Raw genomic sequence first — 23357 nt, 5'->3', positions numbered from 1 at the left:
GCGGGAGGTGAAGTGTTAGCGTCTCATTAGTGGGATGAAAATTGGGAATTAAATTGGTGGCAGATTAAAGGCAGATTGTGATCCCTGACGGCAAATGGCAGGAACATTTTTAATACATTGGCATGCCGTCAAAATGCATTGTCGTCAGATTAAATTGTGGCTGAAAACCTCTGACCTCGATCGTGGCTGGGATTTTCCAATGCCGCTGGAAGTGAATGGAGTTTTGGCTGGAACGTCAAATTCTCCGTTCCCACCTGCGGTGGGTCGGCCATGGACGAGATCGGAGAATCCCGTCCTGTATCTTTGAGATTAAGTCAATAGCAGATGTGCCCTCCGATTCATGACTGATTAAGGGTGGTGTGTTACCAGTGGGATAGTGTCCCTGCTGGATTTGGAGGGAGTAGGAACTGTTTCTCTTGTTTGGGGGAGTGGGGGGGAGGTCTTTGTCAGACCAGGGTAGAGGAGACTGAGCTAGTGCGTTGAGTTGTCTGGGGATGTCAGGACATGGCTGCCCAAGCATGGGAAGTCAGTTTATGATGGCCTTAAGAAGGGTTTGGGGGGACAGAGGGAGGGAGCTGGACGACACAGGGAATGTCACTCTCTACTGAAGGCAGACCAAGCAGGATAGAGGGAAGGTCAAAGGTGACTGAAGGCAGGTCAATGGGAGAATCAGGGTTAACAGAGGGCAGGTCAAAGATGATGGAGGGTTGAGGGTGACGGGGGGGTGGAGAGCAGCTCAACAGCCACTTGATTTTTTTATTCACTCGTGGGATAGGAAGGTCACTGGCTGGCCAGCATTTATTGTCCATCCCTAGTTGCCCGAAGGCAGTTGAAAGCCAACCACATTGCTTTGGCTCTGGAGTCACATGTAGGCCAGATTGGGTATGAACAGCAGATTTCCTTCTCTAAAGGACATTAGTGAACCAGATGGGTTTTTCCGACAATCGACAATGATTTCATGGTCATCAGTAGGTTCTTAATTCCAGATATTTTTTTTTACTGAATTCAAATTTTACCATCTGCCGTGGCGGGATTTGATTCCAGGTCCCCAGAACATTAGCTGAGTTTCTGGATTAATAATCTAGTGTTAATGCCACTAAGCCATCGCCTCCCCCTCCATCAAAGATGATAGTGGGTGGCTTGAGGGTCGTCAATGGCAGGGCAAGGGGGATGGATGGAGGGTCAAGGGCAATAGAGGGAAGGTCAGATGTGACTGAGAGAGGATGCAGGGCAGTGCTTTGCAGTTCCAGTGTCAGAGTGTTCAGGGATATAGCAGCAACAACAGGAAGACGAGGTCAATGAGACAGTTGGCCAGTAGACCTAAAAGTCACCAAAGCCTTGAATTTCTACAGCACCATGTCCTCCAGAGCTCCACAGGGTTAAGTGTGGTCCCTCCCTGTCAGCCACATAAATGCATGAGGGAGGTCACCAGTGCCTCAACAAGGGCAACAATAGAAAAGACCAATGGAGTGCTGTAGATGTTCACTCCTGAGCAAAGATGAATGGTTATTGGAATTGTACAAGAACATTAAGTCTTTGAATTAAGAAGATTCCGTACTCTGCATTTCAGAACAGATTAACAATTTAACCAGACACGTATTTCACGTGGTTTGTGTCGAGAAAGAATGTTTTGGGTTTCATCCACTGCTAACGCCAACAAAATTATTTTCCTCTTAGAGAATAACAAAAATGGTAAAATTGAAAGCCAGCAAAACAGCCCAGAAATAACAGAGGAGCTGAACTGGGACATCCCCTACTCTGAATCTCTGACAGCCGCTGAGAAAGAACAGCGGTGTCCAAACAACTTTACAAAGAGGCCTGGCAACACAACATTGCCGGTAAGTGAGGAGGGTGATTGTGCTTGGATTGTTTCATCAGGCAAGTTTAGCAGAAACTATGCAGTCTCTCAGGGTTTTAACAAGGCACGGGGTCGCTGAGGTTGAAGATAGTTTGTTGAATTGGGGGAAATTGGACAAACTTGACTTGTTTTCACTTGAATGCCAGAGGCTGAGGGGTGACCTGCTAGAAGTTTACAAAATTATGAGAGGCATGGATAGTCGGAGTCTTTTTCCCAGGGTAGAAACATCAATTACTAGGGGACACAAGTTTAAAGTATAAGGGGGAAAGTTTGAAGGAGATGTGAGAGGCAAGTTTTTTTACACAGAGGGTGGTAAGTTCCTGGAATGCGCTACCAGAAGAGGTGGTAGGAGCAGATACAGTAGCAACGTTTAAGAGGCAGCTTGACAGATAGATGAATAGGCAGGGTACAGAGGGATATGGACCAAGTAAAGGCAAAAGGTCTTTAGTTTAGAAAGGTGTCATGTGTTGGTGTAGGTGCAGGGTTGGTGGGCCAAAGGGCCTGTTTCTGTGCAGTACTTTTTTTTGTTCTTTTATTGCAAAACAAGCCTTGATGCCAGGTCTCCAAATCAAACCCGAGCTATAGATGGAACACTGCAGAATTCCTCTCCTCCTATATTTACTATGGCAACATTGTTGTTGAAACATTTTGTGTCATGAGTTCTACATGTTCAACCTGAACACTCTTCATTGCTGGAAGTGGTTTTGTTATATTCTGCCTTTTCTATTGAAGAAAGAAAAGTGTACATTTGTATAAAACTTTTCATGAGCACTTCTCAAAGTACTTTACAGCCAATGGAATACTTTTGAAGAGTAATCGCTGTAGTTGTAATGCTCAATTGTTCAACTGTTCTGAGTTGAATTTTGAGAGGCTGGTTTATGCTTGATTGATTACGCCTGGGTGGAGACTCAGAGAAAAGTACCTTGGCCAACTGCAGTACTGGCGGTGCCCAACATTCCTGCTGGCACGTTGCCTGAGTGCAGAGTGTCAGCCTCTATCTGACCAACAGCTCTATGAGGCAAGACATCCTCCTGCAGACAGGTAAAGGGTCGTCCCCAGAATAATTAAAGTGTGGCAAGCTGGCTAGGCAGAGGCAGACTCTTCCCCCAAAACTTATGATGAGGGTGTAGGGAGCCTGCCCTCAGCCTAAAACCCAGCCTATGGTGTATGTGGGTTGTGGACAAGAGCATTCATGGCATCATATCCTGGGACAGTGTAACTGAGCTCCAAAGTGTACGTTGCAATGCTCCATATTTCAGGCAAAATACCAGCTTTATCTCTCAAACTTCACTTAGTTTTACAAGGTAATATTTATTTGTCAAAGAGGCAGATATTGTTTCCCAGTCGGGAAGTTCACAAATTGTCTTGACTCTATCACAATTTCAGAAATTTACCATTCGGAAAGACAGACTGGGATTAACACAAATTGGAGATCTGTCCACTCAGGATATGAAAAAGATCCATAACCTCGCTCTAATAGAGATAACAACGTTCTATGATGCACTCGGAATAGAACTGAAGAGGAACAGGACTTTGAGAGTTAAAGCAAAGGGTAAGTTTTCCACAACACTTACCATATCCTTTCATTGCGTTCTCTGAAGGCACAAAAGATTATGTCTGGAATTTTCCAACTGTTCACGCCAGTGGGATTTTCCCATCCTGCTGCAGAAAACGGAGATTTGGCTGGGTGCCAAAATCTCCGTCTTCGCTGCAGCCTGAGTGTGATGTGAATGGGCAGTAAGATCACGCCCTATAAATCTCTAGGGGCCAGGATTTTCCAGCCCCGCTGTGATGGGATCCCCTGTGGCAAACCAGCCAAAGGTCCCTTGATTTCAACAGGACCGGAAGATTTTCCAGTCCAGGTGAGTGGGACTTTAAAATCCTACCCAGGGCTTAGGCTTGTTTATTTTTATCATTTGCATTTATTCAGCATTCATTTTGTATCTATGTGGTTGAGCGCCATTTGCAAATGAAGCAGATAAGAAGGTGATGTGAGTTCATTAAAGGCTTGGTGCAACGGATAGACTGGAAGAACCTGAAAGCATAACAAATGTCAGGAAGGAGTAAAACCAATTGGATCCTATTGAAGCCAGTCCCTACTTTTATTCATTATTTTTATGGGACCTGGGCATCGCTGGTTGAGCCAGTAGTTATGACCCACACCTAAATGAACTGAGTGACTTGACAGGCCATTTCAGAGGGCATTTAAGAGTCAATGTTGCTGTGGGTCTGAAGTCACATGTAGGCCAGAGGAGATAAGATTTCCTTCCCTAAAGAGCAGATGGGTTTTTTCAACAATGGTTTCATGGTCACCATTAGACTTTTAATTCCAGATTTTTATTGAATTCAAATTTCACCATCTGCCATGGTGGGATTTGAACTTGGGTCCCCAGGGCATTACCCTGGGTCTCTGGATTACTAGTCCAGTGACAATCCCACTACGCCACTGCCTCACCCAATATAGATGCCTTTAATTGCATCCAGCTGCATTTTGAGTGTCTTGAGATGCTTTGTCTTCACAGCCCTGGTAGATTGGTCCAAATATAGAAGAACGTAAGGAATAAGAGCAGGAGTAGGCCACAGGACCACTCGAGCCTACTCTACCGTTCAATACATTGACCTCAACTCCTGTCCAATTCCCACATAGATTCCTGCACTCTCAGGGAATCTACCTCAGCCATGAGCGTATGCAACAACTCAGCACCCACAACCTTTTTGAGGAAACAACATCTTCCTATATCTGCTTTGAAGTTATTTTCATTTGTTTTACTCACCTGTGATCAGCAGCGCAAATGTTAAGTTAAAGTCTCCGTCGAGTGCCAAACACTAGTTTCAGAGAAAGCAGAGTGAGACGGCCAGTAATGAGATTGTTGGGGAAAATGTCTGAGAGCATCAAATTACTGTAAAAATAAAACTTGCTGCTTTTGCTCATTCACAGAAAAAGCAGTGATTAACAAATTCCTTGTCGGTTACAGAAACTGGCCCCTTTGGCGTTCCCCTCACAACATTGCTTGAAAACGATCAGAAGAAAGTTCCAGGAACAAAAATTCCTCTCATCTTTCAAAAAGTAAGTACAATAATTGGTGCAGGAATTCCCGATTAAACCAAGGCTTAACATGGGTTGGCTTGTTTTCAGTGTAATGGAGAAGGATAGTGAGGAGTCCCATGGTGCACAGAGCTTGGAGTCGAATCTTAAACGCGCAGACCGAGAAGCACTCGAAAAATCATGTACACCCCCACCTGCGTTGAAAACGATCGGCATTCCCATAAACTGTACAAAAACAATAGATATTCAATAAAATGTACAGAAAAAGATTAAGTTTGACGGGTCGGTTTCCGGCTGTGGATTGTGCTTCAAGGTATCATCGCTTTGCGCATGTAATGAAACAGACCCTGGAGAATGCAACAGTTTAATCCCCTCCCCAATGATCTCCTTGGCCCTGAACCAACAGCCCTTTCCCCAGCCCAGCTGGGATGTGGAGCCAGGCGAGGCCTCTTCATTTCTGATGGCTGGGGGGCAGTAAATCAACAGGCATCCACCTTTTCTCAATGTCACACTGATACAGATTGAGCGTTTGGAAAATTAATTACCCCATTCTAGGTTTCCTCCGAGTGAACCGACCTCTTCAAATATTTTTGATTAGTGTTCTTCTTTAAAAATTCCTTTGTCTCTCTCTGGATGAATTCAAAGCTGGATTGTTAGTCCTTCAATTTGAACAGATTGATTGTCACCCCATCTGCAAACATTCAATCCCTCCACCACCAATGAACAGTGGCAGCCGTGTGTCCCATCTGAAGGATGAACTGCAGCAACTCACCAAGTTTCCTTAGGCAGTCCCTCACAAACCCACAACCACTACCACCTAGAAGGGCAAGAGCAGTCGACACACACGAACACCACCACCTGGAAACATAGAAACTAGAAGCAAGAGAAGGCCAATCGGCCCTTCAAGCCTGCTCCACCATTCATTATAATCATGGCTGATTATCAAATTCAATACACTGATTCCCCCCTTCCCCCATATCCCTTGATTCCCTTCAGCCCCAAGAGCTACATCTAGTTTCTCCTTGAAATCAGACAACGTTTTGGCCTCAACTACTTTCTGTGGTAGTGAATTCCACACATTCACCACCCTCTGGTGAAGAAATTTCTCCTCACCTCAGTCTTAAAAGGTTTACCCCCTTATCCTCCAGCTATGTCCCTAGTTCTGGATTCCCCCACCATCAGGAACATTCTTTTTGAATCTACCCTGTCTAACCCTGTTAGAATTTTAAGTTTCCATGAGATCCCCTCTCATTCTTCTAATGAATATAATCCTAACCGATTTAGTCCCTTTAGCCCCAAGACTTATATCTAATTTCTTCTTGAAATCTTCTTGAAGTTCTCCTCCCAGCCACTCACCATCCTGACTTGGAAACGTACCGCTGTTCCTTCACTGTCACTGGGTCAAAATCTAGGGACTCCCTCCCTGACAACACTGAGGGTGTACCTACAACTGATGGACCACAGCAGTTCAAGAAGGCAGCTCACTACCACCTTCTCAAGGGCAATTAGGGATGTGCAATAAATGCTGGCCAGCGACGCTCACATCATGTAAGTGAGCTTCACTAGCCTTCGTAAACACTTAGAAACGTGCCCAAGGTAACATTTTGTCAAATATATTTTAGTTTGGAGTTATCTTTTGGTGACCAGGTCTATCTAGTGACAGATGGCCACCAACATGGTCCTCATTTTAGATTGAAAATAATGAATGCTTTATTAACTGTCCACGAGCAAGCAAAGTTGTGACAGTAATGTCACATTCTGCTTTAAAAGTTCCTCAAAAGGGGAATGTTTACCTTTCTCTCTCCTGAGGGTTTGACTTCAAGAGTGAGGCTAAATGCAGATGCATCAGTTGCCCAGGCCTCGGTCAGATTGCATTTGGAGCTAGGGTTGCCAACTGTGATCAAATATATTCCTGGAAGTTGCACCACATGGCTTGCCCCCCATGCTCCAGCCATTGGTTCATCAACACATCCATCCCCGTGACATACTGCCTTCCTACATCAACTGGAAAGTTAAAAAGACTCATCACCCAGGATACCTGCCTCTCAGCCAAACAGCAGTTTTCCCCCTTCTATTTTCAATATTTTTATATCTGGTAAGAGAAATCATAGAATCTATACAATGCAGAAGGAGGCCATTTGGCCCCTCGAGCCTGTACCGACAACAATCCCACCCAGGTTCTATCCCCATAACCCCACATATTTATCCAGCTAATCCTTCTGACACCAAGGGTCAATTTAGCATGGCCAATCCACTTAACTCGCACATCTTTGGACTGTGGGAGGAAATCTGAGGAAACCCACACAGATATGGGGAGAATCATAGAAACCCTACAGTACAGAAAGAGGCCATTCGGCCCATCGAGTCTGCACCGACCACAATCCCACCCAGGCCCTACCCCCATATCCCTACATATTTTACCCGCTAATCCCTCTAATCTATGCATCCCAGGACACTAAGGGGCAATTTTAGCATGGCCAATCAACCTAACCCGCACATCTTTGGACTGTGGGAGGAAACCGGAGCACCCGGAGGAAACCCACGCAGACACGAGGAGAATGTGCAAACTCCACACAGACAGTGACCCAAGCCAGGAATCGAACCCAGGTCCCTGGAGCTGTGAAGCAGCAGTGCTAACCACTGTGCCACCCTAAGTCAAAGTGAATGAAAAAAAAAATTAGTTTTCATGTCCAAATGATATTTCTCCAGGATTGTACGCAACAACGTCCCGGAGATTTGATCTGCAATTCCTGGAGACTCCAGGCCAATCCTGGAGGGTTGATAACCCTATATGAGGCACTGCTTTCAGTTTTTGGTACTGAACGTTAGGTATATGTATTGGCCTTGAGGATGGTCGTAAGGACCATGCCTTGTAAAATTACCAAAATGTTGCCCTTGAGATTTGGAAAGGAAATGCCTTGTAAATGTCCCGAGGATGCACAGTTTGTGGTTCAGCTGCTGAATTGAGTGCTGCTGGGCCTGTTAACTGTGAATACAGGCTTTTAAGCAATTAAGTCATAAAGTATTATCCTTGGCTTAGATCCAGGGAAGAAGCACTTAGTGGGCTGTAAGCAGGTCATGACTCCTAATGTTTTTGTGTGGGTCCCTTTGTTAAAAGTAAGGCTGTAAGGTGGTGGGGAGTTGAGGATTGGAAAGACTGACTTGTCTGGAAATGCTGGCAAGAGTTGACTTGTAAGGGACTGTTAACACAAAGAAAACACAAGTTCTGACAGATAGGTCACTCGGGTGGAATTTTGCTTTGATGGAAAGGCAGCGGTCTTTCTTGGTCTCTTATGTGTTTCCCAGAAGAAGACTTTTTACCACCTCATAAACCTTAGCAGATCTAGCAGATGTACGAAATCGGTTTATCAAAGCGAGGTACTTGTAAAAATAAAGATGTGGAGGGCAGTAGTAGGGCTGGAGGAGTGATCTGGAAGCGGGTGGTGGGAGGTGATTTAAAAACTCTGCAAGTTTTACAATCAATGTGTTGCCGGACTAGGAGCCAATAGTGAGTGCAGGTGAAGAATGACTTAGCACAAGTTAGGGTAAGGGCTGCAGAGATTTGGATAAGCTCAAGTCCACGCAGAGTAGAAGATGGGAGACAAGCTGGGAAAGCATTGGAATGGAATCATAGAATCTTACAGCACAGAAGAGGCCCTTCAGCCCATCGAGTCCACACCAACACATGAGAAAAACCTGAACTCCCACCTCATCCCATCTGCCAGATCTTGGCCCATAGCCTTGAATGTTATGATGTGCCAAGCGCCCTTCCAGCTACTTTATAAAGGATGTGAGGCAACCCGCCTCGACCAATAATTTATAGTTAACAAAGTATAGGCTTCAGCAGCAGATGAGCTGAAGCAGAGACAGTGTTGGAGATCATAAGACATAGGATTCGGCCCATCGAGTTTGCTCTGCCATTCAATGAGATTATGACTGATTCAAGGTGATAATCCTCAACTCCACCTTCCCACCTTATCCCCATAACCTTTGATTCCCTTACTAATTCCTTTATGGTGTGGTGGCACAGTAGTTAGTACTGCTGCCTCTCAGTGCCAGGGACCTGGGTCCGATTAAAGCCTTGGGTGGCTGTGTGTATGGACTTTGCACATTCTCCCCATATCTGCGTAGGTTTCCTCCCACAGTCCAAAGGTGTGTAGGTTAGGTGGATTGGCCATGCTAAGTTTCCCCTTAGTGTCTAAAGATGGGCAGGTTAGGTTTTAAGTTTATTTATTAAAGTCACACGTAGGCTTACATTAATACTGAAATGAAGTTACTGTGAAAATCCCCAATATCCCACACTCTGGTGCCTGTTCGGGTACACTGAGGGAGAATTTAGCATGGCCAATGCACCTAACCAGCACTCTTTTGGACTGTGGGAGGAAACTGGAGCGCCCGGAGGAAACCCATGCAGACACGGGGAGAATGCGCAGACTCCGCACAGATAGTGACACAAGCCGGAAATGGAACCCGGCTTCCGCTGTGAGGCAGCGGTGCTAACCACTGTGCCAACGAGTCACCCATGGATTAGCCATGGTGAATGCACGAGGTTACGGGGATAGGGCAGAGGGGAGGGCCTGGCTGGGATGCTCTTTTGGGGAGTTTAGTCAGACTCGATGTACTAGGTGGCCTCTTTCTGCACTTTAGGGATTCTACGATTCTGTGATTAAAAATCTGTCTATCTCTGATAAGACCATAAGCCATAGGAGCAGAAGGAGGAGTCGAGGTTGAAGTAATGGATTTGGCGATGGAGATGGTCAAATAGGGTTGGGGGAGGGGGGAGGAGCTGCGGTTGGTTTAATGGCCGACTCCTGTTTGTATGTACTTAGATGAATAAAGTTCCAACTGCACCGGAGGCAGTTGGAGCCAGAGATTAATTACGCTGCTTGAAATGAAGGGATTTCAGTTCTGGGTGCTCCAGCATGAACAATACGTGACAATCACTCCATCCCTTACATTCGGACAAGTTTGATCGAGTTGCCAGAATGGAACTAGGTTAAATAATAAAATAATTATTCCTTGTCCCAGCTTTTGTCAAGAATGGAGCAAACTGGATTGGACGCTGAAGGGATTCTCCGAGTGCCGGGTTCCGCCTCACGGGTAAAGGTAGGAATCCCTTCCCATGATTCATCTTTTTTTGATTTGATTTATTATTGTTGCATGTGTTAGTATATATGTGAAAAATATTGTTTCTTGCGCGCTTTCGTATGCTACGAAAGCATACCTTACATAGAGAAGGAAAGGAGGGGGTGCAGAATGTAGTGTTACAGTCATAGCTAGGGTGTAGAGAAGGATCAACTTACCAACCGTCATGGGGCAATTCGAACCCTTGTCCCCAGGACATTAGCCTGGGCCGTTGGAATACTAGCCCAGTTACATTACCACAATGCCAATATCTCTCTAGAGATGGCAGGATGATGCCATTAGGTTGGACATCAATTGCCTATTTAATGGCCTTACTTGGTGGTGGGGTGAGAGTCTGTCCATGGGCCAACCTACCACGGCCTTAATCGTTCCACACCCACCACCATCCCAATGATTAAATACCCCACTCATCAGGGTCATAGAATTCTGCCTGAGGTCACTGGTGGAGCTGTATGTGCTTAGCGTGTGTTGAAGATGATGCCATCCTGTGGCCTGGCGCTTGTTCAGCACCCATGCAGTCTGATGATGTCACTGAGGACTGGGAGTCACACTGTTAGGTTTAGAAAGAATGTTCCCAATGGTGGGGGAGTCCAGAACTAGGGGTCATAGTTTGAGGATCAGGGTAAACCTTTTAGGAGTGAGGTGAGGAGAAATTTCTTCACCCAGAGAGTGCTGAATGTGTGGAATTCACTACCACAGAAAGTAGTTGAGACTAAATTGTGTGATTTCAAGAAGAAATTAGATATAGCTCCTGGAGCTAAAGGGATCAAGGGATATGGGGGGGAAGGGGGGATCTGGATATTGAATTCGATGATCAGCCATGATCAAAATGAATGATGGAGCAGGCTCGAAGGGCCGAATGGCCTCCTCCTGCGTCTAGTTTCTGTGTTTCTATGTTGAACACTCTGGAACAGAGCTGTGGTGATTGATTGTGTATCGTGTCTGGGTTGTGGATTGTTTTCAGGTCACCTTTGACATTAAGTTACTGATGCTGTGTCCTAACTTCCGGATTTTGGGCCGTCCAATGAAGTTGCCTACCTCACCCGCACCGGGCTTTCAATGGTCTCACTCACTGCTGGTGTAATGGGGCAAAGGGGAGAGAGTGTGTCTCAGGTCCCCATGCGGATCATATTCAATTTCCCTTCCTGCTCTCTCTCATGTGCTCTGTTCTTTCAGGGATCCTCCCTCCCGCTCTCGCGCCCACTCCTCCCCTGCTCCTTCTGGACAAATGGTCCCTCCAACCCACCTCGTGCTGCTCCAGCCCACCCTGTGTTCTATAGAAACCAGAAGCAGGAGTAAGCTATTTGGCCCTTCAATGTTTACACAATGTTTTGGACTCAATTACATTCTGTGGTAGTGAATTCCACGCATTCACCAACCTCTGGGTGAAGAAATTTCTTCTCTCCTCCGTTCTAAAACGTTTACCTCTTACCCTCAAACGATGACCCCTAGTTCTGGACTCCCCCACCATTGGGAACATTCTTGCAGAATCTACCCTGTCTCACCATGTTGGAATGTTTGCTCCCTCAGGGCCCCTGTTTTCAGCGAAGTGAATGGTTAATGAATATCCTTCTACAGTAAAAGCAAAATACTGTGGATGCTGGAATCTGAAAGAAAAATAGAAAATGCTGGAAAATCTCAGCAGGTCTGACAGCCTCTGTGGGGAGAGAGTAGAGCCAACGTTTTGAGTCCAGATGATCCTTCGTCAGTGAATCCTTCTACAACTAGTGTTGCAGCAAATAACAAATCAATTAAAGCATACTTAAATCTTCTCTGTTGACTTGATCCCTACAGACATTATTTACTATTCAGTTACTAAAAGTGTTTTGCTGTTTCTAAATGTTGCTGGACTTTCAGACTACACATAGAGTCATAGAGTCCTGCAGCACGGAGACAGGCCCTTCGGCCCAAACTGGTCCATGCCGACCAAAATGTCCATCCGTACTAACCCATTTGCCTGCACCTGGCCCATATCCTTCTAAACCTCTCCTGTCCATGTATTTCTCCAAATGCCTTTTAAATGTTAGATATAGAACAGTACAGCACAGAACAGGCCCTTCGGCCCACGATGTTGTGCCGAGCTTTATCTGAAACCAAGATCAAGCTATCCCACTCCCTATCATCCTGGTGTGCTCCATGTGCCTATCCAATAACCGCTTAAATGTTTCTAAAGTGTCTGACTCCACTATCACTGCAGGCAGTCCATTCCACACCCCAACCACTCTCTGCGTAAAGAACCTACATCTGATATCCGTCCTGTATCTCCCACCACGAACCCTATAGTTATGCCCCCTTGTAATAGCTCCATCCACCCGAGGAAATAGTCTTTGAACGTTCACTCTATCTATCCCCTTCATCATCTTATACACCTCTATCAAGTCTCCCCTCAGCCTCCTCCGCTCCAGAGAGAACAGCCCTAGCTCCCTCAACCTTTCCTCATATGACCTACCCTCCAAACCAGGCAGCATCCTGGTAAATCTCCTCTGCACTCTTTCCAGCGCTTCCACATCCTTCTTATAGTGAGGCGACCAGAACTGCACACAATATTCCAAATGTGGTCTCACCAAGGTCCTGTACAGTTGCAGCATAACCCCACGGCTCTTAAACTCCAACCCCCTGTTAATAAAAGCTAACACACTATAGGCCTTCTTCACAGCTCTATCCACTTGACTGGCAACCTTTAGAGATCTGTGGATATGGACCCCAAGATCTCTCTGTTCCTCCACAGTCTTCAGAACCCTACCTTTGACCCTGTAATCCACATTTAAATTAGTCCTACCAAAATGAATCACCTCACATTTATCAGGGTTAAACTCCATTTGCCATTTTTCAGCCCAGCTTTGCATCCTATCTATGTCTCTTTGCAGCCTACAACAGCCCTCCACCTCATCCACTACTCCACCAATCTTGGTGTCATCAGCAAATTTACTGATCCACCCTTCAGCCCCCTCCTCTAAGTCATTAATAAAAATCACAAAGAGCAGAGGACCAAGCACTGATCCCTGCGGCACACCGCTAGCAACCTGCCTCCAATCCGAAAATTTTCCATCCACCACCACCCTCTGTCTTCGGTCAGACAGCCAGTTACCTATCCAATCGGCCAACTTTCCCTCTATCCCACACCTCCTCACTTTCATCATAAGCCGACCATGGGGGACCTTATCAAACGCCTTACTAAAATCCATGTATATGACATCAACTGCCCTACCTTCATCAACACACTTAGTTACCTCCTCAAAAAATTCTATCAAATTTGTGAAGCACGACTTGCCCTTCACGAATCCGTGCTGACTATCTCGGATTAATCCGCATCTTTCTAAATGGTCGTAAATCCCATCCCTAAGGACCCTTTCCATCAATTTACCAACCACCGAAGTAAGACTAACCGGTCTATAATTACCAGGGTCATTTCTATTCCCTTTCTTAAACAGAGGAACAACATTCGCCATTCTCCAGTCCTCTGGCACCATCCCCGTGGACAGCGAGGACCCAAAGATCAACGCCAAAGGCTCTGCAATCTCATCCCTTGCCTCCCACAGAATCCTAGGATACATTTCATCAGGCCCAGGGGACTTATCGACCTTCAGTTTATTCAAAACTGCCAAGACATCCTCCCTCCGAACATCTATTTCCTCCAGCCTATTAGCCTGTAACACCTTCTCTTCCTCAAAAACATGGCCCCTCTCCTTGGTGAACACTGAAGAAAAGTATTCATTCATCACCTCGCCTATCTCTACTGACTCCATACACAAGTTCCCACTACTGTCCTTGACCGGCCCTAACCTCACCCTGGTCATTCTTTTATTCCTCACATAAGAGTAAAAAGCCTTGGGGTTTTCCTTGATCCGACCCGCCAAGGACTTCTCATGTCCCCTCCTAGCTCTCCTAAGCCCCTTTTTCAGCTCATTCCTTGCTAACTTGTAACCCTCAATCGAGCCATCTGAACCTTGTTTCCTCATCCCTACATAAGCTTCCCTCTTCCTTTTCACAAGACATTCCACCTCTTTTGTGAACCATGGTTCCCTCACTCGGTCATTTCCTCCCTGCCTGACAGGAACATACCTATCAAGGACATCCAGTATTTGTTCCTTGAAAAAGTTCCACTTTTCATTAGTTCCTTTCTCTGACAGTTTCTGTTCCCAACTTATGCCCCCTAATTCTTGCCTAATCGCATCATAATTACCCCTCCCCCAATTGTAAACCTTGCCCTGCCGTACGGCCCTATCCCTCTCCATTGCAATAACAAAAGACACCGAATTGTGGTCACTATCTCCAAATTGCTCTCCCACAACCAAATCTAACACTTGGCCCGGTTCATTTCCCAGTACCAAATCCAATGTGGCCTCACCTCTAGTCGGCCCATCCACATATTGTGTCAGGAAACCCTCCCGCACACACTGCACAAAAACTGCCCCATCCAAACTATTTGACCTACAAAGGTTCCAATCAATATTTGGAAAGTTAAAGTCCCCCATGACAACTACCCTGTGACCCCCACACATATCCATAATCTGCTTAGCAATTTCTTCCTCCACATCTCTATTACTATTTGGGGGCCTATAGTAAACTCCTAGCAACGTGACCGCTCCTTTCCTATTTCTAACTTCAGCCCATATTACCTCAGTGTGCAGATCCCCCACGAAGTGCCTTTCCGCAGCCGTTAAACTATCCTTGATTAACAATGCCACTCCTCCACCTCTTTTACCAGCTTCCCTACACTTAGTGAAACATCTATACCCCGGAACGTCCAACAACCATTCCTGTCCTTGTTCTACCCACGTCTCCGTAATGGCCACAACATCGTAGTCCCAAGTACCAATCCACGCCCCAAGTTCATCTACCTTGTTCCGGATGCTCCTTGCATTGAAGTAGACACACTTCAACCCACCTTCCTGTCTACCAGTACCCACCCTTGACCCTGATACCTTCCCCAATACCTCACCACCCTCACTGACTTCTGGACTACAACTCCCTTTCCCACTCCCCTGACAAATTAGTTTAAACCCCCCTGAAGAGCCGTAACAAATTTCCCTCCGAGGATATTGGTGCCCCTCTGGTTCAGGTGCACCCCGTCCTGTTTGTACAGGTCCCACCTTCCCCAGAAATCCACGTATCTGAAACCCTCCCTCCTACACCATCCCTGCAACCACATATTTAACTGCACTCTCTCCCTGTTCCTCAACTCGCTATCACGTGGTACCGGCAACGTACCAGAGATGACCACATGTTTCGTCTTGGCTCTCAGCTTCCAGCCCAGCTCCAGAAATTCCTGCTTTAAATCCCCGTCCCTTCTCTTACCTATGTCATTGGTACCAATGTGCACCACGACTTGTGACTGTTTCCCCTCCCCCTTCAGAATCTGGAAAACACGGTCTGAGACATCACGGACCTTGGCATCCGGTAGGCAACATACCATCCGTGAGTCTCTTTTGCTGCCACAGAACCTCCTATCTATCCCTCTAACTAACGAGTCCCCAATAACTATCGCCCTCCCGCTTTCCCCCTTTCCCTCCCGAGCCACAGAGACGGACACAGTGCTGGAGATCCTGCTGTTGTTAATGTACCCGCCTCAACCACTTCCGCTGGCAGCTCATTCTATATGCGTACCTTCCTCTATGTAAAAAAAGTAGCCCCTCAGGTTCCCATTTATTCTTTCCCCTCTTATCATACAATATCCATACAATATTCCCCTTTTACCTTACCGTATCCATACAATAATTAGTTGTTTTAAATCCCCATTCTATGACAGATGACCTGGGGTAGTATCAGGGCTCATACTATATTAATTCAGGTCGAGAAGAGGCAATTTCCTGCTTTTGCTTACACGTGTCTTGTTCATATCTGTTGCTTAGTTTTTAAAAAATGAGGCTGTTTGGAAAAGTGGAAGACACTGATGCGTGACTAATCCTCCAGACATTTCCCTGCTTACTGCTCTCGCACTGCCTTATATGTGCATTGGAAGATCACAAATTGTGTGTGTCGTACTCAGCCTACAGAAGATGACGGACTAGTGAAATCTGGGAAGCTCGTCCTTCACATTAGCCCACCAAGGTCTCCCATTAGAACATCCCCCATGGTTTGACATCTCTCACTGCCACGTGATGGGATCCTGATCCTGCCCCGAGTATCAGAGGGGAACAAAGTACTTTTTATCAAGGACAGGACATTGGAAATGTGATTCACCATGTGACTATCTCACAGAGAAGCTTCTGTATACAGATCACTGCGGGTGGTAGACTCCAGGCTGCCTGTCTTTATGTTTTGGGTGTGGGTATTGCACAGTTCAGGACAGGTCTCTGAAGGGAAAAGGAAAATATCAAATCTGTTAGATAGCAATTTAGAAAAGAAATGGACTGTATGTCCTCAATCTTCTGGCTTTACACAAAAGATGAAGAACCTGTGTTCCTGCAAAATTATGGGCAGCCAATATCCAATATTGACCCAGGGTCAGTGAGGTCCCGACCCTGCACATCTTTGGATTGTGGGAGGAAACCGGAGCACCTGGAGGAAACCCACGCAGAGACAGGGGGAACGTGCAAACTCCACACAGACAGTCATCCAAGGCCGGAATTGAACTCGGGTCCCTGGTGCTGTGAGGCAGCAGTGCTAACCACTGTGCCACCGTGCCGCTCTTGGAGTTCCCTTTACAAATGTAACTTGTTGTCGCCACGGGAACTTCAAATGGGGGAGAAGAAGGTAAAGATGGAGTGGGAGAGAAGGCTTTGGGTTTAGATTGTTCTGCATGCCAGTAGATCAGGAACATTCCAGTGTGACACAAGAACAAAGAAAAGTACAGCGCAGGAACAGGCCCTTCGGCCCTCCAAGCCCGTGCCGATCATGATGCTCCAACTAAATTTAGAAAAACCTTCAGCCTTTATTGGAGATCCATATCCCTCTATTCCCTCCCTATTCGTGCAACCAACCAGATGCCTTTTAAATGTTGCTAATGTGCCTGCTTCTACCACCTCCTCTGGCAGCGCGTTCCAGGCACCCATCACTCCCTGCGTGAAAAGCTTCTCTCGCACATCACGGGCACAGTGGTTAGCACGGCTGCCTCACAGCGCCAGGGACCCAGATTCAATTCCAGTCTCGGGTGATTGTGCGGAGTTTTCACATTCTCCCTGTGTCTGCGTGGGTTTCCTCCCATGGTCCAAAGATGTGCGGGTTAGGTTGATTAGTCATGCTAAACTGACCCTTAGTGTCAGCGGGATTAGCAGAGTAAATGTGTGGGATTATGGGAATAGGGCCTGGGTGGGGTTGCGCTCGGTACAGACTTGATGGGCCGAATGGTCTCCTTCTGTACTGTAGGGATGCTATGATTCTACCTCCCTTAAACTTTCCCCCTCTCACCTTGAACCAGTGCCCCCTTGTAATTGGCATTGCCACCCTGGGAAAAAGCCTCCAACTATCCACCCTGTCTATGTCTCTCATAATTTTGTAGACCTCTAACGGGACGCCGAGGCAGGAATTCCAAATGAGCCAATTTAATTGTCCATCTTCCACATTGTGTGGAAGGTTAGGGTGGGGCCCCCATGCTGAGACTCTGGTACAGCTCCATTAAAGAAATTATAAAAATCAATCATTATCTTTTCTTTGATACGCGCTGTAGTTTCTTCTCCTGTTCAAAGTGATTGGCAGCAAATCTGAACCTTGAGTCTGCCTGTCACAGGGAAACACACAGAGTATCGGCGAAAGCCTCTCGCAGTGGTTTTAAACTCAAAATGGAGACCGTTCCATCACTGAGGTGGGCAGCCAACAAACTGGAAAATGTTAACCCTGTGAAAGGTTGCCTCCCTCGTTTCCTGCAGCTGAATTATTCTGCCCTGGAACGAACTTACCTGTTGCTAAGGAGAGGGAACAACACAACTATATCACTAAGAGGAGGCCCCAAACTGTGAACAAACTGTAAAGTCCAGTGCATCACAGGACTCTGCTGTGAACTATTTCCAATTTGCGTTGCTAATTGTTGAATCTGTAAATATGAATTGCCCATCAATAGCATTAAAGGCCTTGAGTTGGCAATGTTGGGTGGGATTTCACGGCTGTGTGCCGTGGGTGGCACAGTGGTTAGCACTGCTGCCTCACAGCGCCAGGGACCTGGGTTCGATTCCCCGCTTGGGTTGTTGTCTGTGCGGAGTCCGCATGTTCACCCTGTGTCTGCCTCCGGGTACTCCAGTTTCCTCCCACAGTCCGAAAGACATGCTGGTTATGTGCATTGACTATGCTAAATTCTCCCTCAGTGAACCTGAACAGTGTGGCGACTAGGGGATTTTCGCAGTAACTTCATTGCAGTGTTAATGTAAGCCTACTTGTGACACTAATACTTAAACTTAAGAGCGGAAATTCCCGCCCAATCTTTAAATGGTCCGCCAAATTTTCTGTCTTGCCCATCACAATTCCTGTGGTGGGCGGGATGGGAAATCTTTGGCTGTTGTGGCCAAAGTCTATTGAAGGTGTTCTTCTCGACTTGTTTACGGCCATTGGCATGGATAACCATACCCTGTTCCTCCAATCCCTCTCCACTGCCATCCAGCTGGGTGAGACTGCTCGGGCCTGAGTCCATTCTTATCTGTCAAAGTATAGCCTGAGAATCACTTGTAGTAAGTTTTGTTTCCCACTCCTGGACCTTTAGTATTTAAAGTTACAAGTTTTAAAGTTTATTTATTAGCTAAAGTTTATCTATTAGAGTCACAAATAGGCTTACATTAACACTGCGATGAAGTTACTGTGAAAATCCCCTAGTCACCACACTCCGGCGCCTGTTCGGGTACACTGAGGGAGGATTTAGAATAGCCACCACACCTAAACAGTCTTTCGGACTATGGGAGGAAACCGGGGCACCCGGAGGAAACCCACGCAGACACGGAGAACGTGCAAACTCCACATAGACAGTGACCCAAGCCGGGAATCGAACCTGGGTCCCTGGCACTGTGAGGCAGCAATGCTAACCACTGTGCCACCATGCTGCCCACGTCTCCCTCAAAGTTCCATCCTTCTCCCCCACCGTATTTCTCACCTATAGGCTGCCCCTTGATGACATTCTCCAAAGACACAGCATTACCATCCACAGTTACACTGACAAAGCTCCTCGCTCCCTCAGCTTGTCAGGCGGCCATGTTCAGCATCCAGCGCTGGAAGAGCAGAAATGTCCTCCAGCGAAATATTGGGAATATCAAAGCCATGTCTTCAGTCCCTGGCAAGGACTTTACTCCTTCCTCATGGATTGCCTCACTCTCCTGAAACCCGGCTGAGGCTGAATGGAAACAGTCCACAGTTTTGGGGTTATAACTGACCCCACCTTGAGGTTCTGACCACATAACCATTGCACCCTCACTAACATGGCGTAATTCCACTTCTGTAACACTGCCCGACTCTGTGTCTGCCTCAATCCGCTGCTGTCGTCATCGTTCATGTCTTTGTTTCCCTCTAGACTTGACCATTCCAATCTAGACTTGACTATTCCAACACAGTCCAAGCCAGGCCACCATGAGTAAACTTGAGGTCATCCAAAACTCTGCTGCCCGTGTCCTAACTCACATCAAACCCCTTTCATTTATCTCCTCTTCACGTGCCGACCTACTTTGGCTCCCCGCTAAGCCTCAATTTTGAAATTCTTATCCTTGTTTTAAAATCCCCCTCTTGTCTCACCCATCCCTTTCTCTGGAATTTTCTCCACCCTCAGATATTCACACTGTTGCAATCCTGGCCTCTTGAGCATCCTCGATTTTAATCGCTCCACCATTGGCAGCCATAGCCCCAAGCTCCGCAATATCCTCCAAAAACCTCGACACCTCTTTCTTTCCCTTCTTTAAGACGTTCCATTGACGCCACCTTCTTTGACCAAGCTTTTGATCATTTTGACCATAATATTCCCTTATGTGACTCAGAGTTAAATGTTGTTTGACAGCACTGCTGTTAAATGAGTGGGGAGGTCTGACCGTGTTACATGTGCTGTATAAATGCACGTTATATTTGGGTGAGTCAGGTCAGTGCCTGCTATTCTTACCTCCTCCTGAGGTGGCACTGCAACCTCGCTCAGCCTGTTAGAATAAATATGAAGACTAAGCCAGAATTTCTTTTAAGCTTCTCCTTCTCTGATGGCTTAGTGTTGGCAGGCATACGGTGTAAGTCCAGTTTATGTATATAAGTAAAGTTGCAGTGGCAGAACAGAAGCCCCTAGGAAACTGTGGGTGGTAAATTTCTTCTTAACTTGAAGGAAGAACAGGGAGATTTGTTAATATACGCATAATGAAGTGTCCATGATAATTAAGATTTGATGATAACATTACTGTGTGATGCCTTTTTAATTGTTTGTTGGTCAAAAATTTCCTTTCAAGTGTTTCAGTATTTCCTCCCTGTGCTGTCCTTGGTTCCTGATGCAAACAGTCTATGGGAAAACTTGGCTGGGTAATTAAAATAATCTCTCACAGGATGTGGCAAGGCCAGCATTTATTGCCCATCCCTATTCTCCCTTGAGAACTTCTGCAGTCCATGTGATGTAGGTACGCCCACAGTGCTGCTAGGGAGGGAGCTGCAGGACTTTGACCCAACCACAGTGAAGGAACAGCAATATATTTCCAAGTCAGGATAGTGAGTGACTTGGAGGAGAACTTGTAGGTGGTGATGTTCCCATGTATCGGCTGCTCTTGTCTTACTAAGTGGTAAAGATCATAGGAGCCTCGGTGAGTCGCTGCAGTGCCTCTTGTAGATGGTACACACTGCTGTTACTGTGCATCAGTGTTGGAGAGAATGGATGTTGAAGGTGATGGATTGGGTGCCAATCAAGCAGGCTGCTTTGTCCTGGATGGTGTCAAGCTTCTTGAGTGTTGTTGGAGCTGCACCCATCCAGGCAAGTGGGGAGTATTCCATCACACTCCTGACTTGTGCCTTGTAGATGATGGACAGGCTCTGGGGAGTCAGGAGCTGAGATACTCGCTGCAGTATTCCTAGCCTCTGACCTGCTCTTGTAGCCACTGTGTTTATGTGGTGAGTCCAGTTGAGCTTCTGGTCAATGGTAACCCCAAGGATGTTGACAGTGGGGGATTCGGTGATGGTAATACTATTGAATATCAAGGGGCAGTGGTTCATAGAATCATAGAAACCCTACAGTGCAGAAAGAGGCCATCTGGCCCATCGAGTCTGCATCGACCACAATCCCACCCAGGCCCTACCCCAATATCCCTACACATTTACCCGCTAATCCCTCTAATCTACGCATCTCAGGACACTAAGGGGCAATTTAGCATGGCCAATCAACCTAACCCGCACATCTTTGGACTGTGGGAGGAAACTGGAGCACCCGGAGGAAACCCACGCAGACACGAGGAGAATGTGCAAACTCCACACAGACAGTGACTCTGGTTAGAGTGTCTCTTATTGGTGATGGTCATTGCCTGGCATTTGTGTGGCACGAATGTTACTTGCCACTTGTCAGCGCAAGCCTGGATATTTGGACATGGACTGCTTCAGTATCTGAGGAGTTGCGAATGGTGCTGAACATTGTGCAATCATCGGTGAACATCCCCACTTCTGACCTTATGATGGAGGGAAGGTCATTGATGAAGCAGCTAAAGCTTGTTGGGACTCGGACACTACCCTGAGGGACTCCTGCAAAGATGTCCTGGAGCTGAGATGACCGACCCTCCACAACCACAACCATCTTCCTATGTACCAGTTATGACCCCAACGAGCAGAGAGTTTACCCCCTGATATCCATTGATTCCGGTTTTGCAAGGGCTCCTTGATGCCACACTCGGTCAAATGTGGCCTTGATGTCAAGGACTGTCACTCTCACCTCACCTCTGGAAATCAGCTCTTTCTTCCATGTTTGAACCAAAGCTGTAATGAGGTCAGGAGCTGAGTGACCCTGGCGGAACCCAAACTGAGTGTCCATGAACAGGTTATTGCGGAGCAGGTGCTGCTTGATAGCACTGTTGATGACTCCTTCCATCACTTTACTGATGATCGAGAGTAGACTGATTGGGCGGTAATTGGCTGGGTTGGATTTGTCCTACTTTTTGTGTACAGGATGTACCTGGGCAATTTTCCACATTGCTGGATAGATGCCAGTGTTGTAATTGTACTGGAAGAGCTTGGCTATCGAAGCGGCAAGTTCTGGAGCAGAAGTCTTCAGTAGTATTGCTGGAATGTTATCAGGGGCCATTGTCTTTGCAGTATCCAGTGCCTCCAGCCATTTCTTGATATCACGTGGAGAGAATAGAATTGACTGGAGACTGGCATCTGCGATGCTGGGGACCACTGGAGGAAGCCGAGATCGATCATCCACTCGGCACTTCTGGCTGAAGATTGCTGCAAATGCTTCAGCCTTATCTTTTGCACTGATGTGCTGGGCTCCTCCATCATTGACGATGGGGATATTTGTGGAGTTGTTTAATTGTCCACCACCATTCATGACTGGATGTGGCAGGACTGCAGAGCTTAGATCTGATCCTTTTGTTGTGGGATCGCTTTGCTCTGTCTATCACTTGCTGTTTATTCTAGGTGATGGCCAAGTGGTATTATTGCTAGACTATTAATCCTGAAACTCAGCTAATGTTCTGGGGACTTAGATTCGAATCGCGCCACGGCAGATGGTGGAATTTGAATTCAGTAAAAAATATCTGGAATTAAGAATCTACTGATGACCATGAAACCATTGCTGATTGTTGGAAAAACCCATCTGGTTCACGAATGTTCTTTAGGGAAAGAAATCTGCCGTCCTTACCTGGTCTGGCCTACATGTGACTCCAGAGCTACAGCAATGCGGTTGACTCTCAGTTGCCCTCCAAGGACAACTAGGGATGGGCAATAAATACTGGCCCAGCCAGCGGCACCCATGTACCACGAATGAATTTAAAAAAAATTCAACACAGCCTGACATTGAGGAGATCAGTAGCGACCAGAATAGATGTTTAAAATAGAATCCATTATGTGGATTATTCTGTCTTCCTCAAATGGTGAGGATTTTGAATTACTTACTATTAAATATTTATCTTAAAATTATATTTCAAATGCTGAAGATAAACTAGTACTGAGAAATAGAGCATTCAAAAATAAGTTTAAAAAATGTCCTTATGATAGATAAGGCTCTCAACCCCGAGGATTAAGGGATTTTCTATTACTATACATGATTCCTAAGTAGATTTTTAAAATAATTATGAATGAGGGATGTTCATTGCAGAGATTACGGAGGAATATCAGGAACAGGAGCAGGTCATGTAACCCCTCAGGTCTGTTCCGCTATTCAATTGGAGTTAAAGAGGGAAATTTTCCCGTTCTGCCTGCCACGGGAATCGTAGCAGGCAGGGG

General features: G+C 46.4%; 1 protein-coding gene across 1 annotated transcript in view; it reads left to right on the top strand.

Moving 5' to 3' along the window:
• The window catches only part of arhgap28 (Rho GTPase activating protein 28), a 184393-nt gene that overhangs the window by 143778 nt on the left and 17258 nt on the right, over positions 1-23357 (top strand). Inside the window, exons 5-8 of the mRNA XM_078215788.1 lie at positions 1678-1838; positions 3245-3410; positions 4834-4925; positions 9933-10010. Coding sequence (XP_078071914.1) covers positions 1678-1838; positions 3245-3410; positions 4834-4925; positions 9933-10010 — 497 coding nt within the window. The remainder of the gene's footprint in view (positions 1-1677; positions 1839-3244; positions 3411-4833; positions 4926-9932; positions 10011-23357) is intronic.

Source organism: Mustelus asterias, chromosome 7 (assembly GCF_964213995.1).
Source record: "Mustelus asterias chromosome 7, sMusAst1.hap1.1, whole genome shotgun sequence".
Lineage (NCBI taxonomy): Eukaryota > Metazoa > Chordata > Chondrichthyes > Carcharhiniformes > Triakidae > Mustelus > Mustelus asterias.
Note: the sequence above shows the minus strand (reverse complement) of the source record. Positions and strands in the feature narration are given on the sequence as shown.